Source organism: Stegastes partitus, unplaced genomic scaffold (genome assembly GCF_000690725.1).
Source record: "Stegastes partitus isolate 25-593 unplaced genomic scaffold, Stegastes_partitus-1.0.2 Scaffold69, whole genome shotgun sequence".
NCBI lineage: Eukaryota > Metazoa > Chordata > Actinopteri > Pomacentridae > Stegastes > Stegastes partitus.
The window spans coordinates 608,669-626,796 of NW_007577800.1; the positions used below are offsets into that span (position 1 = coordinate 608,669).

General features: G+C 39.0%; 1 protein-coding gene across 3 annotated transcripts in view; it reads right to left on the reverse strand.

The window, feature by feature from the left end:
• mcamb (melanoma cell adhesion molecule b) overlaps nt 1–18,128 on the reverse strand; it is a 68,507-nt gene that overhangs the window by 32,203 nt on the left and 18,176 nt on the right. For all 3 annotated transcript variants that reach the window (XM_008276324.1, XM_008276323.1, XM_008276322.1), the window contains exons 2-6: nt 2,960–3,108; nt 2,634–2,868; nt 1,021–1,091; nt 829–916; nt 563–742 (exon numbers count right to left, since the gene is read on the reverse strand). In XM_008276324.1, the coding sequence (XP_008274546.1) occupies nt 563–742; nt 829–916; nt 1,021–1,091; nt 2,634–2,868; nt 2,960–3,108 (723 nt within the window). The remainder of the gene's footprint in view (nt 1–562; nt 743–828; nt 917–1,020; nt 1,092–2,633; nt 2,869–2,959; nt 3,109–18,128) is intronic.

Sequence of the window (18,128 nt, forward strand, 5' to 3'; positions counted from 1 at the left end):
CGCTTGCGACTTTAATTTTATTTTACTGTTGGTAACGTAGAAGTTAGATTATCATCACACATGGATTTTTCACTGTTTAAGAAAACCTAAATATTCTAGGCTTTTAGTTATTTGGACAGTTTCATTAGGGGCTATGAGTGTAGGTTTGTTTTTTTGTTTATTAGTGCATTATTATGTGCTGTTCAATCTCACATGTCAAGTTTTGACTCTCTCAGTCACTGTCATGGGTATAGCTGAATAAAGCTGCAAGAGACACTAATGTAAAAATGGCTTATGTGTAAACATCTAAAATGCCTTCACTTTAACAGATCGATGAAGCCAACGATGTTGCATATCCTATGTCTGCAAAGGGCTTTATGCTTCAATATTTAGAGAATGGTGTGCGTCCAGCTTGGTGAACTTTGTGAGACACTTGGAGGCCCTTTCCTGTTTTAGCATTACTAACACCAAAACCAGCTTTATAAAGAAATGTTTGTTTCTAGTTTGGTGTTGAAAAACTTCACAGATATGTATCATCAAATGCAGGGCAGGTCTTCGTGATATTCCAACTTAAGAAACTCACAGTATACAGTGATGTTAATCCGGCTGGTTTCGGTCATTGACATTCCTCCGGGAACAAAGTAGGTGGCCTCGCAGTAGAAATTAGCATCTTTGTCCTCCTTCACCACCTTCATCCACAGCGTACTCTTGACTGAATACAAACCACTCGATTCAGTAGTGATGCTGGACTGCACTTCCACCACTGGAAGACACAAACAATTAAGACTATTAAACCACGTTAGGCACAAACTAAAACAGTAAAGTGCGTTGCATTAAGGTCTTCCTCACTGTCTGGAACACTGCGAAGTGGAGTGTTGTCTCTGTACCAAGTGATGTTCGGTCTGGGGTATCCCCTTTTGACTTCACAAGACCCAATCTGAGGGAGGGAAGGAAGAGAAGAGGTAAAAGAATAAACCTGTAACCTGAGTGGTATCTTGGAATTATTGAATACTTGATGGTCATGATTCAGTGTTTGCTCACCATGGATGGGTAGTCTTCATTGACTGAGATTCCTGTTTGCACACCCTCAATGGTAGGCTGGTTTGGTGTTTCTGCACAGGAATTAAGAAAGTTAAACATTGACTAAGGAACATTTATGTGTTGTGGCAGCTAAGAATTGGCACTTTTAAATGGAGGGAAACAGTTTCTTGCTTATGAGGAGTTGAATTAGTCATTTGAAGCAGTTAAGGATTGTAGAAATCTTAATGTGAACACTGAAAGGAGTTGAGGCACCAGTTAGGTGTAACAATTGAAGCAGTTTTTAGTTTGATACAGCCAAGCTTGAGTTTCAGGTGAAGTGAAAGCGATGAAAATGTTGTAAACTTGAGCTATTTCAAATAAATCATTTTCTACATAAAAATACAAAATTAAAGTTGAAACACAGTCAAGATCTTTCAAAACCAACAAACACCAATTCAACCCTAAAGTCATGTTTAGCTGGACAAAAAAAAAGCTATTTCTGATTTCTTAGGCTATCAACAAAGGTGCTTTGAGAAAAGGTGGAATTAAAGAAAAGCTATTCCATAAAATAATTTATGTAATGCATTTAAAAAGTTCTTTTAGCAAAGTAAATGTCAGCAATATTCTGGTCACATCTGCCATAGAACAAAACTGCCTCCCAAAAAGGAGATAAAGACGCACATTCTCATATCATAAGCCAGAAACACAATTGTCCCTGTCGACATGTCAACATTGCAAATTAAGTTTCTGAATTCTTTCATCCTGGAAAGAGTTTTCAGAAAGGTCTACATTTGTGTGTGGAAAATACCTGTGGACATGTGAGATACAGGACTGAAGTGATTGTTATTGAACTGTGAATACAGGAAAACTGAAAAAATGCCAAAAATAAACCATTTGCACTAACCAGATTCTGCAAAAAAAAAAAAAAAAAAGAAAAAACACACACACACAATACACACACACCCATTAGTGCAACCATAAACCCATTATTGATTCAGCTGCAACCAACAGTCATGACACAAAAATTCATGGACCAGTCAACTGAACTGGGCCGAACTGCAGGCTGTGTTTATTTAGAGCCGGTAGGAGGCAAGGATGGAAGCAAATTAAGCAGTAAACTATCTATCTATAGCATGTAGAGCCACTATTTTATTCTCATACCTGTGTGCACTTAGAAAAACATTGTACATGATTTCTTGCAATATAGCTGTGTCATACTGCACAAAGGACGCTTTTTTATTCTCTCTACTTCTAGCCATGGTTGTGCTGTTTCCATAGAGGTGCAGGACTTTTGATAGCAGTGAAAAATGAGCCCACAGTGAGTAAAAATGAGACATTAGCAGGAGCAGAAGCTGCTTGGAGTTTAGAGGGTTAAATGACGGTTATATGAGAAAGTAGGAAAAGAAAGTTAGAGTGAAGTGTTCAGAGGAACAATTACGAAGACACAAAAATGGGTTAAATGCTGTCCTGAAATGAGCACATGATCACCTTCTTGTTTGACACCCATGCTTGCAGAAATCAGCTATTGTTTCTCTAAAGTATTTGCTATTAGCTTTGCAAAGTGCCAGTTTTTTTTTATTGTCACTGAAACAATTTTGGAATAAAAACATACACTCTCTCAGGTGGAATCTTACCAAACACCAACAGCTTTGTGCGTCCCTCCCCGCTGCTGCCACCTGTGAGACTTTTGACGAGACAGATGAATTCAGTTTCATCTTCCAGCTGCACGTTCCTGATCGTCAGCACGATGTCTCCAGTGGCTCCAGTGCTGTTCACACTGATCCGGTCTGCATACGGTGTTCCTGGGTCCACCTTCTTCACCAGAGAGTCCTGGTAGTAGATGGTAAGCTTTTCCCCTGAACGTGTCACCTGAAGGTCAGAGTTCACACAAGCGTCACATGCATTAAAGCATCGTACTCATCTGCATGTATGTCTGCAGATAACATGTGATAAAACTTACATAGAACCACTGTATCATCATGTCTCCAATGCCCTCAGTCGATGTAAACATGCAGGTGATCTGAGCTGTCTGTCCCAAGGGAACCTCCACTTTGTCCTCCATGTTCACCTCCACCTTGTCCTCCATGTTCACCTCCACCTGTGCCCACGCTGGAAAAACAGAACATAGCTGCTGCTGAATGTGTCCAACACGTTTTAGTCGTTTATCACTTTCAGCTACGTCTTTGCACTAAAACAGGGTGGTGGAATTTTCTCTCTGTTATTTCAGCTGCATGATAATTAGTCATTCCTTTTTGCAGTGGAAAATCATGTCAGTGTAAGTTTAATATTTTTCATCAAGGAAGGCAGAAAGATCTTTGGGGGTATAACATAAAAGCTCCTTTCCAAGGTCAGCTCCTGTCAAAATGTACAATGGACAAAATGATCATTTAGAGTGCCAGTCAAACCTGAAATGAATTAAAACAATGAGTGAAAATAATTTCTGTTGCTCCACGCAGAGGTGATGTCACTGTCTTACAAAATATTTTGTCTCTTCATTGGATATTTTAGCACAATGCCTTAAATACATCATTATCTAGTCGCTAAGTTTTTCCATTGTTGCATTTTGTTTTTATTAGCCAAGCTTTAAAAAAAAAAAAGTTCCGATTTTTTTTCTCCACTCTGTTTGCATAACGACAGGTCGATGCAAACTGACAAATGTGCAGGTAACTGTAGCTCACACGACACACACAGATATATATATATATATATTCTGGAAACAATAGTTAAAAATAACAAACTTTATATTTTCAGGCAAAATTTGAAGCTATTGTGCAATGGTTCCATATTCAAAGTTTTGACTTGTGAAGGCAGAAAAATGCATGTTGGCTCACTGGCAGAGCTTACACTTGATGGAAGTGTTAAATAAATGTGCTGCACCAGAGTTTAACCTGCTACGATGAGCCAAAACGTCTGCTGTGAATGAGCGTTAGGAGGCTGCAGTTCATGCCTCTGTAGATCTTGTTGTGTAGCAGTTTGCAATGTGATACACAACAGTGTCTGGCTCAAAATGAAATGACTTGAAAAAGGTTCGACTAATACTCGTTATCCAGTCATGGAATATAACTAAGTACATTTACTCAAGTATTGTACCTCAGTGCAAAGTTGAGATATTTGTACTTTTCTTTTTATGCCACTTTTTACTTCCACTCCTCTACATCTCAGAGGGAAATATCCTATTTCTTACCTCACTACTTGTATCTGTCAGCTTTAGTTACTTTACAAATTAAGATTTACATACACAAAACAAATCAAGAACATATAAAATACAACATTTTGTTATGAATTTAAACTACCCAACATCATTTAGAGGGCTTGTGGCAGCATTATTTTCAGAATTTTTAAAAACCAAACAATCGATTCAGCGAGAAAATCTACGAAACTATACAAAATAGTTCAGTATGAGCTCTACCTCAATTAACTCTAACAGTAGAATCCTGATTTTAATGAATAATAATCAACCAATGATGTGTTATTTCACATTATAACAGTCACATGAGACATTTTTCTACACCGAGTACTTTTACTTTGAATACATAGTTTTCTTACGTACCACTTTCGATGCAGGACATTGACTTGCGAGCGATACTAGTACTAGTACTGAATAAACCAGTGAGCCAACCAGCACCGTCATTCATTTTATTGTTTATATCTTGGCCTTTTCTACAGCAACACATCTTCCATGAACAATATCCATGTATATTAAAATCAATGATGGATTTCTGAGGCCAACACACTGATGTGGATAGGTAAGAGTTAAACATATGGAATATTGACATATCAGCCAATAAGTCAAATGTGTACCGTTGAAATCTAAACTTTCTCTGCTGATGTTTTTCTTATTTTATACCAATCTCTCTATCCATACCAATACACTGGCTGTTACATCTGCGTGGCCAATCCAAACAATAAAGGTTGAATTAACTGAACTTGAAGTGGACAAGACGGTGAAACAGCAAAACCTCAACGTTAACGTCCAGAACTGCTGATTATCGTCTTCACAGGGAACTGAGGACACAGCACTTCTGCATCCACAAACTCAAAGGAGGAAAAGCAAGAGAAGAAAGTCATGGTGGGTCAAAGGGAAGAGAGAGATGCTATGACAGGAATGAGAAGCCCACCCATGTCCACATTAATGTGCTGCATTCCAACATGTCACCCTCTCACAGGAAGAAAGGCCCAATTTACAGGCAGCATAGTAGCCTCACTGTTCCTCCATGATGTGTCTCTGAGGAACGACTGGTTTTCCCCTTCAAGGGTTTTTTTGACGTGACGCATCCTACCAGTCTATAGGAGGGAACCCCAGCTACTCTTTACTTCACAGAATTTCAGTAGATGTATGAGACGCCAACGAGACATGTAGCCTGGAGGTCGTGAGGCTGCCAGGTTTGATTTAGGCTTTCCTGGGACTCTGTTCATTGTGTTGGCAGCTTTGCCCGCAGAAAAGAGAGAAGTGATGGCGGGAAATATCTGAGTTTATGTAAAGTGCTGCTCGGGAGAATGTAAATGTGGTTCATCTGTGTCCTGCTCTGACCTTTTTTTAAATTCAGTTTAACTTCAGGAGCCATTTCCATTTCTCTCCTCTGATTTATGAGGAGTAAATTGTTTTTAAATAAGGTTGTGTTGAAAGTGAGTAATAAATCCCAGACAACACAACATTTAGTTTCGTCCTCCACTACTGTATATTAGAAACAGATAACAGAAAACTTATTCATGACCTTGGACACAGATGAATCTGCAACTTGCAGTCTTGTTTAGCAAGCTGAGGTTTCTTAGTCGTCATGGAGACAGTTCAGTTATCGTCACATGAAATGATGATGGAGCTTAAGTCGTGTTAACAGTTATCATGTGTTTATCCACTTAAGAAGAAAGAGCAGTTTATTGAACTTATAACAAAAATGAATATAGAAGTCAGTAGTTATGGTACCCAACTTTTGGTACAACTGACGCACTGATCTTATACAACACATCCATTTATAGCATTTGTATTCATTTTTGTTTGTTCCATTCCTGGGTTTACCCTCCAGTCGATTACTAGCGGCAGCAGTAAACCCAAGTCACAGTTATTAAGCCCTTGAAGTTCAAAATCCACCAGCAGGTTTGGAAAGCCTTATAACCTCTAATAAAAATCACCAAAGAATCACCCAGAAACTGCAAGAAGCGTTGTATTTTCAATTTTACAGTAATTCTTGAGTAAATTAAGTGTGACTTCCGGCTCAGTCAGGAACAAATCTACGCTTTAGATCTTAAGCTTTCAAGTCACGTTTCATTAAAATCACTTTATCCTGGATGCCTCATTTTAAAAAAATAAAAATATTTTGCAATAATTTACAATTTAACTTGATATAGAAGTGAAAAATGAGCTCACAGCAAAATGTGACAGCAGCAAAAACAAAAATAAAAAATACCCAGAAGCTCTTTGGAGCTCAGAGGGTTAATTTATACAACAGGGATTAAGTCCATCCTAAAGGATCAATAATTCTCTACCTGTGCTCCTATTGCACTGAGCTTTTGCACTGAGTGTTACACATGATGGTTTGTTGTGATTTTTTTTTTCTTTTCTTGTCAAAATATGTTTTAAGTTAGATAGCAGAATAAATCTTGCATTGCTCAGTCCTTGAAATAATACATCTGCCCATAGCTTGCTGAGGTGCTCTTGAGGAAGGCATCTCTTAAATACTGTTGCTACTGCATTTGAGGTTGGAGCACAGCTTTATTAAAAAAACAGCCTATAAGCAGCCAGCTCTTCCTAAAAACTAACAATGATGATAAACAAATTCCAAAGATGAGAAGTGTAGTTGTTTTACATTTAATTTTGTTTAGCTGTTCTTCAAAGGGAGAATTGCTAGACTGATGTTTCAGACGGAGGAGCTGGACATGTTTAAACTGAGTGTGAGATCTAAACACACTTCTTGCAGGAAAACGTGCCAGCTGTGTGGTCCTTAGTTACAGTGAATTACTGTAGCAGCAGCCTGCTGATGAGCTTATTATCCAGACACATCCTTGCTCCCCTCCCAGTGTTTCGCCCTGTTATCATGCACATGGATAACACGCATTTCCAGAGCCGACCTCCTCCAAAACTAAACCTCTAACCACTGCAACAAACATGCCTCCCCCTTCTCTTCTTCACCGCTTTTCTGTCAACCTCCCTCCTTGAATTTCTTCCCCGTTTATCCTCTCCCACCTGCCTCTCCCTCTGCTGTGTGTTGCTGTTTACTACTGGCTAATGGAGCTGGATGGATGCTTTCCTGTTAAAGAAATCCAATTAGCTTCTCCAACATAGACATTTCCTGGCCATTAGCGATGGAAGGACATCGCTGACTCACCCGCAGCACTGCCTCCCCTCCCCCACCTGAGGACTCACCTACAGTAAGTGGGACTCAGTGGGGCATGAAGGGGAGTAATTCAGATTCTACTTTGTAGCTCAGACTGAATGTTTCACAACCTCCTTCCCCCCCTCCATCCTGTCAGCTGACAGCTGGAGTGTGTTCCCTCGTGGGAGTCTTAATCATATCTCATTTGACCGGTATTCATCTCGCCGGTGCATCCGTCAGAGGAGCTGGCACTGCAAGGCCTCACATCGATCCTTTCTGATGATGAGAGAGCAGTTACTCGAGTCCATGTGCAAGGGGATAATAGTCTTAAATCAGAATGATAGACAAAAAGCTGAGCATCCCTTCTGACAGCAGCATGCTGGGAACGCTGGGTCTCTCCACTGTCAGGAGCTCCCCTCTGCAAACAATATTAATATATAGTCAAAAAATCTTCATCTAAAACTCGACTGAAAATGACCACTTTAATGTACTTGTTTCTTCAGACTATTTATTAATATTGCTATCATACAGCACTGCCCAAAACACATCAGATGCTTGGATTCCTATCCATCAGAATCATGAGAGCAGCGTTTGATCGGTCTCAGATTCATGTTTTAGCATGACAACAACAACAGACAAACAGCCAGAGTCATAAAGAACTATGTTAAACCACGAAAACATCAAGGAGTCGTGCAACAGTTGGTATTCCCCCCAAAGCAACCCGGCTCCAGTTTCACAATGATAGACATTGACTATTATTTCGATTCAATTAAGTGCCAAACATCTAAATGTATCTGTTGCACGAAGTTGCACAGCTCTTAACTGTTCTAAGTAGGACTCATTCACTATGAATTCTGTGTAAAAGCTGCATTAAACCATTTAGCTCCTTCATCCTAATTGGCAATAAAGAAGGAAGGCCGGTGCTCAGTGTTTTCATTCAGTCCAGAGCTCTTAAAACTAACAGCCAGGTCAAGAATATTGATGTAATCATTGATGTGGCTCTAAATATCAACAGCCACATTTATATGAAGCTGCAACTCAATCCTCATTCCTCATTCTAAAATTTGAGTCCAAGCAAGACTTCGAACAACTCATGTATGGTTTTATTAGCTGCAGAGTGGCCTTCTGTAATGCACAGAGAACACACACTGCATTCAGTCAGACAGAAGTAATTTTAAGACCCTATATATTATGGAAGTCTGTTAAACTCATATCTAACTTTGCCCCCAAGTGTAGCCATTTTAGGAGGAAACTGAAGACTTATTTTATCCACTGCTTTAAAGTAAACTTATCACTTTTACTCACTACAACTTTTATCTCTTCTACCTTCTGCTGTTTTAATCGATCAGTTTTTTATTATTCTAGAAATCTGTCGGCAGTTTATCCAACTTGTCTGTACTGTTTGAGATTAATTCATTTTATTTATTTGACTTTGATAACCTGCTTCATTTCTTATTTTTACATTTGCCTGTAAGGAATTTTGAAAATGTAAAGAATCTGAAAAAAAAAATAAAATGGATTTAAGGAAGGAAACCAGGTGATCGAGTGTAAAGCTGCAACAATTAATCAGTTAGGTTTCAACTATTAAATTAATCGCAATCTACTTTGATAACTGATTAATAGGGTTGAGTCATTTTTAGGAGTATGAATTCACCAGTTCCTAAATTTGAATATTTTGTGGTTTCTTTGCTCCTCTAGAACAGACAACTGAATATGTTTGACTTGTGAACAATTTGAGAAAACATCATTTTGGGCTCTGGGATACACTGATAGACATTTTTCAACATTTTCTGACCTTTTACAACTATTAACAACTACTTGATTAATGGAGAAAACAGCTGGCAGGTGAAACAACAATGAAAATAATAGTTGCGGCCCCACTGGAGTCTCTGAATTGTCACGCATTGTAAAAATGATTTGTTCTGTGAGTGATGAAAACCTTAAATTGACTTAGTATATTTTTTTTTAAATCCAATTAAGGTCCAACTTAACACCAAGAATTGATTCCGGTAATAAAACTATCATAGCATTGCCAAAACTGGAAAACCCTCACAAGAATAGGACTGCTAATATTCCCACAGAAACACAGAGGGAAAAAAAACAAACACTTAAAAGGGATATTTTGCTTTGATTTGTGCAGATAACTGACTCTGGGTCACACACATCCACACACATCTAAATAAGTGTGTCAGCGCTGATAATGGAGCTTCAAAGAGCTCTCGTCAGCTCTTACAAGGACGCTGCAGTCGGAGCTGCAGGTGATTCCTCGACAGAAATCCTCGCCTCGGCTCAGCTGTCCCTCCAAATACAGCTCAGCCCACAGAGATTGTATTCAAACACAAAATTAGGTGCACTTAAAGATAAGATCAAATAAAGCCCACAACACGGCCCTTACAAAGGCCGACAGGATAAGATGGGATAAGATAATCTCAAGGGGAAGTCATATCAAAGACATTGTATGTCCTAACAGAAGGCTTTGATTTCATTGTGGACACAACAATCAGTTTGTGTCTGTGGGGAGGAATGATAACAAAGCTTCCTGCCAGACTCTGAGCGTCTGTGGAGGCTTATCCACACTATAAACCTGCGTTTCTGTTAGACCTCTGACTCTGAAAACATGCACCTCTAATAAACACAGCAAACTATTTCCAGGTGAACAGCAGAGGGCCTTAAATCAGGATAGGCTATTTTTACACGCCTGTGACGGGGTATTTTAAAGGCTGCAGGCTGACAGGTACAGTAGACGGATGAGATGTGGCATGTGGTTGTTCAAAGGATGGAATCTGTTCCGAGTTTCTCACCAGGATGGTTTCACTGACAGGCTGCTGTCAGACTCCCACTGTTTGCTGTGGCAGCAGGCCCAGACCGCAGATGGTTATCGGTGAAGGGATTAGATGACGCACACCTTTAACACGTTAACTGGTGCTAAAACTAGATAACTGTTCTGTGCTCTTTTTCACTAGGTGGCAAGACAGAGGCTCAGGTCCCACAATGACGGCTGGAAAGGAGTTTGTTTTTCTTGGTTAACCTGAATGTTTTATAAATCCCAGATACAGATGATGGATCTTAACACTGTACAGAAAACCTCTTTATGTTGTTCTCCCTGTAAAATAATGAACACGTACTTAATGTGGTTCTTTGAAGTACAAAAGGTTCTTCATTTGTATTGGCGTTGTTAAGTGACAGGTTATATCATGTAATTAGAGCTATTATTAGTTCATCATTTGATCCATAAAGCATCACAAAACTGTGACAAATGTCCATGACAGTTTCCCCAAATCCCAAACTGGCATCTTGCAGCATGTTGTTCTGTCTGGCTAACAGTCCAGAACCCAGAATATTAAATGTGTTATAAAAGGCCTAGAAATTCTACAAATTTCTACATTTACAGTTTAAAACATAACAGTTCCTCAAACCAGTGTGTCTGTATCTGTCAAATGCATTCAGTGTTTGTGGATGTATTTATTTATTTTCAGTTCTAGAAGTTAATTTCTTGTTTTAATTGTCAATGCTCACCTCATAATGACAGATGTTTTTGTTTGTGTTTGGCTAATAATTCTGCTGTGCTTCTCTGAACATTTTTAAGACCGTATTTGTTTGCAACCGATCCAAGTTAAATGTTAATAAGTAGCAAATAAAAATGATCACAGTTCATAGTTTCACCCAACAATATAATAATTTCATGTAAAACACTCAGAGAACCATTTAATTTAAATAATTACAGAATAACCATTTACAAAAGGTTGTTTACTGAAGCAAGTCGGTCGACAAAGATCCTTTACCTACTTTTGTCCTTTGGAGCATCATTTATGGTACATGAAGGAACCACTTTTGATGGTTCTTTGTGGTACCTTTCAGGTTTTTTTTTTTAGAGTTAGTTCTCTTGTTCTCTTCCTTGTAAAACTAAAATTTGTACTTTCACAGCATCACTGAGAATAACCTTCTGTTCCAGTCCTCACCTTTATTTTTGTGTAGAGTCAGTCCAAACCAATAACTGACCTAAAAGTCTATAATAAATCATTCAGATTTTTTTTTTTTTAGGGAGAAATGTGGAACAAGCCCAAACAAGACAACCCTGTCTCCTAGAAATTATATTATAAGTATTAGATTTTGCTTTTCCAACGTACATACTGTTACACCACAGATTTAGGTTTACATCCAGTGTGTGATTAGGTTTAGCCAACACACTCAATCAAGAAAATATCTTGCTTTTATTTGAAATTTAATCAAGTAATCCCATCCTGTCTTTCCTTGATGCTGTTGTCATGTCTGAAACAAATATTGCATTGAAAATAAAACATATTGTCAGTGACTATTTCACTAAATTAACAACATTTCCTCTTCGTCTTACTAATAAATATACTCTTACTTAAATTTCAGGTCAATCTGGCCACAAGCTGGTCAAACACCTTTCATACAGATGGACAGATGGACATTAGTCCTGCTGCTACTGGAGGCAAGAACATGATGAAAACACTTCTCAAATCTGACAGAAAAAAAAAAAAAACAGTTCAAAGCAGCTTCGACTGACAGGATGATCGCTGAGGTCAAGGCCAAACACACACACAAAACCTGACATTTCTCAGCCTGGACACACACACATGCTCACACACTCGGCTGTATCTAACTGCTGGCCTGAACTTGACACTTGCCAGCAGCACTAAACACATTATTGCATGGTTTGTTACTAGCACATGACGCACTCTGCTATGTCTCATTCACTGCTTTCCAAGAGCTTATTTTCGTGAATCAGTGGCGGCCTTTCTGCTCTCTCAAAAGCGGGTGAATTTATCCATGTATCCAAACGAGAGAGTACGCAGTCTTGTTTGCATTAGAGAGTGTCCTTATATAATCGGTTTCCTCTGTCACGAGGTTGGATTTTAAGGTCCTATATTAATATTTACATAGCAAGGATTCCCCTGCTTCGTCTGTAATTCCTGTTAAATTTACTTCTGGCGTGCGCTCCGGAGGAAAGACTCCACTCCGCTGAACAAAGACATGAAAGGACAACTATGAATGTTGTGTTGAAGGGGAGGACAGAGATCAGGACAACAGAGTCTTCCCATCTGTGTGTCTCTGAGCCCAGTTTTAACAGTAGTTTTGTCAGGTGACGGCGCTGCTGGGAGACAGTGTGAACGTAATGAGAGCTAAAAGAACAGACAGCACATGGGTCTGTAATTATAATCGTATTAAAAATAACGAGGCCTGCGTTTCATTTAATTATGATTCATATCTGTTTGCTTTGCCTGGCAGTCTGCGCTGAAACCCAGAATACACGTTGTGTACTACTAGGAAAAAATATTTAGCCTTTAAACAAGTGACAGCTCAGGGACACGTCTCAAGCCCTGTCACATCTAAGAATAACAATGGCCTATCAAGCTTGTTTGCTTACATGATACAGCAGAATTACAGTGCACTGACCCGACTGGCACCAGAAATAGCAGCCCTGCTTCAGAACACGGCGACAGAGCGGGAGCATGGGAAAACAGCGCCTCAGTCAAACTGCTCTTTGTACGCATGTAAATAGGTCTGAGGAGAGTGAATAGGGTGTAGAGTTAACATGAGAAAACTGATAAAAGAGACTGGAGGAAGAAAAGAGAGGTAGGGTGGGAGGGTGAAATCAAATGCCAGAAGTTGTTTGGTTCTCTGGGAGTTGCTGGGGCCTCCAACATTTATCCCTCAATGACACACTTACAGTATCTCGCAGGAAATACAGTCAAGCTGGAGAAGATACAAACTGTGAGACGAGAAGCAGAAAGAGGTTTCAAAATGCCAAAACTGTACTATCTCTCCCCTTTTGTTTGTTTCTGGCAAGCTGAGGGAGGTTTTTTTTTTTTTTCTCTTTGTCGTGTCGCACCTTCTTCTTTAAGGCTGCTTTCACTCCACTCAGCAGCTCGGTGCCAAACTTTTGCACAACTGGTATTAACCCTCTGGACACCAAAAGCTGGTGGGTTTCAAAGCTGGTAAAAACTGAAAAAAAAATTGTTTGATTTCCAACTTTATGCTCATCCTTGCACTGCTCATCTGTGAAATACAATTCCTTTAGAAAACGGAACCATATCTAAGCTGAAATTGCAAATAAAGTCCCATTTCTCATTTACATTTGCTAAAGATGAACCATTTGCACAAACAAGATTCTGTAAAAAAATAAAAATAAAAAATCTGCTCTTCTTAGTACAGTTGGTTTAACTGCAACCAAAAGTCATGTGACAAAAATTCAGGGACTTCCTGACTTCCTGCCTGAACTGCAGGTTGTGTTTACACAGATCATACTGGAGACATCTGTGGAAACAAATTAAAATGGAAGTAGTAAAATACCGATAGCATGTTGAGTTTCCTTCTGTTTTCCAGTGTTGGTAAAATATGCAGACACTTGGAAAAATGTTGATTCCAGGTTTTGTTTTTTAGTTTTTTATCAGTAAAGAAAGACATTTGACTCTTTGGTTTTGTTTAGTTTTTTTTTTTTTACATGGCATTGGGACTGTGTCATACTGCACAAAAGACATTTGAGTTCTCTTCTCACCATGGTTGTGTTTTCATAGAGAGACAGGACTTTGAAAAATGAGCTCACGCTGATTAAAAATGTAACAGGAGCAAAAAACGCCCAGAAACTTCTTGGGGTTTGAAGAATTAAAGAAGAGGTAGTATCACTCCAACTGATAGTGTAGCATTTGGGGCATTGCAAATCTTAATTTGCTGTCCTTTAAAAAAATTTCAGGCTCGTTAATGTTTTTTTTCAGGCTGAATCAATGTAGAGAAAACAACTAATTTTCAGGCAGTTATTTGTAATTGTGATTGGATTTGAGTTTTGGTTCATTATTTACTGTGTAACAGATTTTAAGCATATGATGGAGCATCACCACATGAGATACCACCAAAAGTGTGACTGTCACACCAGGAGGAGGCATGAATTCTTAAAACCATAAATCCTGAGTCAGACACACTGCTTCATGCTAATTCAATTTATAGCCTTTGCAGTTTTAATTGCATTGCTTTAAATCAATTAATTGCTCAGCCCTACCTTTTACCCTAAAAAATATATATATCCTCCACTAAATGCTTCAGTCAAGCTTTAACCTTAGATTTAATCAAAATGTGCAGCTAAACTCACACAGATTTCTGCAGGTTTTTACCATAATGTGAAATAACAAAGAATGACCACAAAAAAAGGCTAAGAACAGCTTGTGTTAATATACATCTCAATATCTGACACTGATATCATACATAAGATTCCAAAATAGTGCATAAATCAGTTCAAACTAGCGACATATCCGACTGTGCTGTATAAGGAATATCCTTGTACAGTGTTAAAGTGTAAACACAGTCAAGGATATTAAATGAACAAGTGTGTTAAATCCATCAATGGGAACATTGCTACAAATATGCCAACTTCAAATCCGCATAAGTTTAATTTAAGTAAATACAAAGCAGAAAAAAATGTTTGACAACTGGATCGCAGCATCACCAGATGTTCCCAGTATGCAGCGGTTAGTAGCTTCCAAACTTGTCCTGAGGAAGAACAACTGGTGAACTGGCAACAAGGTCATGAGGACTAAAGGCTCAGTGATGCGGACGGATAACAAAGGCTGGTCCGTGTGGTTTGATCCCACAGAAGAGCTGCTACAGCACAAGTTGCTGAAAACCTTAATGCTGACAGTGATAAATGTACGTCAGAGCAGCTCCAATCCCAGTGAATATGAATAGTATCACACTGAATAGCATCAGTGAACATGCTGACCACTGTCTAAAGCTGAAAGCACCTACAATGAACCACGGAGGAATGAAAGCAGGTGGTCAGGTTTGATGAATCTGTTGCATCATGTAAATGACTGGATTACCTGGAGGAGAGATGACAGCAGGATAGGACAAAGGCAAACTAGTGGAGACAGCACAATGTTCTGCTGGGGAACATTGAGTCCTGACACTCACATAGACGTTACCTTGACATGTAACACCGGCCTAAACCTTGTTGCAGATCACGCACACCCCCTAGATAGTAACAGTGTTCCCTTTCTGCAGTAAAATAAGCCTTGCTAAACTGAAAAGTTGTTGAGGCAAGGTTTGAAGAACATGATTAAGAGTCCAGAGTGTTGACTCGGCCTCCAAATTCCCCAGATCTTAATCTGATCAAACATCTGTCGGATGTTCTGGAAAAACAATCCATGTATCCAGTTTCAAGTACTTAAAGGTAACGTCTTGCTAACATTTTCGTGCCTGATACCACAAAACAGTTTCAGAGACTATTCCTTGTTGGGCTTTGGTGGCACATACACAATTTTACTGGTGAGTTTAATGTTAAAGCTGATCAGTGTGATGTTGAGGCGATTTTGTTACATTTAAAGGCACTTAGGGGGATTTTAAGAGCAATATCAAGGCCTGGTTAACAAGAATGTGGCCAAATTTGGTCTTGAGATACAATCACAACAAATCTAGCCATCTTTGACGTTCCGCATATCAACCCTCCATGAGGACTAAGAATCTTTACAGACATATTTGAGAGGCAGACGGATGCAGACTGGCTGAAGATTTGCCTCCATGCAGAACAGTAGCCCCACTTAGTTTGGGTGAACTCCACTTAGCTAAATGGTGTTGAAGAATGTTATGAGAAACTCTTGAATACATGGACACTAAAGACGTTGTCACACGTTCATCAATCACATTAGTCCTGTGACGCACCCGGAGGCATTTTAACACACACACACATGTCACGACAAACGAAAAAGAGTCTCACTGACTCGTGAATCCCCCCACACAGCTCCTGGCACAGAACACAACATTTCTCCTCAGCAGCAGAGTTTATAACATCATAAATAAGTCACCAAATAAACGAATGGTTGTCTGCAGCTTTGATTAATAAATAAACATGATGTGCCGCCATTATTTTGCAACGCTAAGATTTTTCATATTCAGCTAACAATCATGTAAGCTGTGATTCTGCAGGGGATTCATGCTTTCTTTGATCCACAGTTCATGAAGCTGCTCGTTAGTGATCTTTCTAGTAAAACCCCCCCGATACCCCCCGGCTTTTTGACCCAAGTGTTTTTTTTAGTCTGTCTTCATAAATATGCATGCTTCTTTTTATCCTGTACGCTTGCATTATCTGTTACAAGTTAGCGTAGCTTTCATTCATTAATGAGGACTCCAGTGACCTAATTCAGGCTACAATCAAGAGGAGACAGTTGTGAAACTAGTCTTGTTGCTGCGACCTTTGGCTGCTTGGATGGATCCATTCCTGCTATGTTGGCTGTACACAGTAACTCTTCTGAAGACATGAGGATGGGCCAGAAGCACCAAGCAGAAATAGCACCTAGAAACTGGACCCCAAAGGACTTGCAGGGGTTTAAGGTGTGAATGAAGAACAAACTAGTAAACCAGATGTAGCTGATGAGTATCAAATTGTACTGTATGTACTATTAGGCCATGAACACAGAAAACAAATCTGAGCAAGTATACATTTCAGAGATACAGTTAGTGCTGTAGTCAACTAAACAGATGAAAAGTTAACTGCATGAACATATTTGGGATACATTTATGTTCATTACTAAACAAAATGTTAAACACTGGGTCCACTTGCTCAGATTTTAAAGGTTTCTTTAGGGATTTTTGACCAATACTAGCGGTATTTTCACAAGGAGGCAACCATTTGGTTCTTTATTGTGCAGGAATACGTAAGCGACATGAAAAGACAGCCTGCCAATGGTTTTACAGTATTCCACTCATTTACATTTGGTGCACCACAACACACAGGAATGCACCAACAAAGGCAATGTAGAAGAAGACTGAAGTTTCATAAAAAGGGATGTAAATAATGCACATATAAACCTCTGAATCCCACCCAGTTTGACTAGTATAAGTTGAATACTTACATTTTCTCTTCATTTCCGTACTTGCTTGCTCTCTGTTCTGTGTAAGCACAGCCTGCAGTTCAGCCAAAAAGTCCCTGAATCTTTGTTACATGACTGTTGGTCGCAGCTGAATCACTAATGGCTTCTCGATTGCATGGAGGAGCACAGAATTTTTTGTTAGTGTTATTGTTGTATTTTTTGGTAAAATTTTTAAATGAGACATTTAGAATAAAGTAATATTTAAGAAATATTACAATTCTACCCTTAGATTGGGAACTTTTTTTCCCGATAGAACCAAAAGTTACACATTAGCTTGAGGATTATCAGAAAGCTGAAAATCTGATTAATCTTTTTATTTTTGAAGTTTCTTGCTCTGATGCAATAATAATAACACGCTTTTCAAACCGCCAGCCATTTTTTGGGGATTTGAGGTTTGTTTTGTTATGTCAGAGTAAAAAAAAAAGGTTTTGCAAATGTTTTATGCATTGCTTTTCTCAGCCATTTCTCTCATTGTAAAAAGTATGTAACAAATGCTAGAATTGTAACATAACACTGTAAATTATTTCAAATGTTGGCTTTGGGTTTTCTGGGTAACAATGCATGACTTTTTTTCTTCTTTTTCTTCCTATAGACTCTTTTTTGTTGGCATTTTCACTTCTACTAGACAGATGCTATTTTGACAGACAGGAAATTAGCAGAAAGAGAAGGGTGAACGACAACAAGGACACTCAGTCACTGCACTTATATGGTGATGCATCTTAACCACTTGGGTCACCAGGATTTACCCTTTAACCCCTTTCTCATGTTGTGAGTAAAGAAGAACTGCAAATGCAAATAATCATTAGATGTGGTCATAATACACGGCATTGTTAGTGCAGACAGAGCGCTGGTCCGTGTGGGGCCTCTGTGGGGTTCAGGTGATGCTTTAATTGCTGCGTGCAGAGACAAAGAGATGGACAGTGGCAGCTGCAGC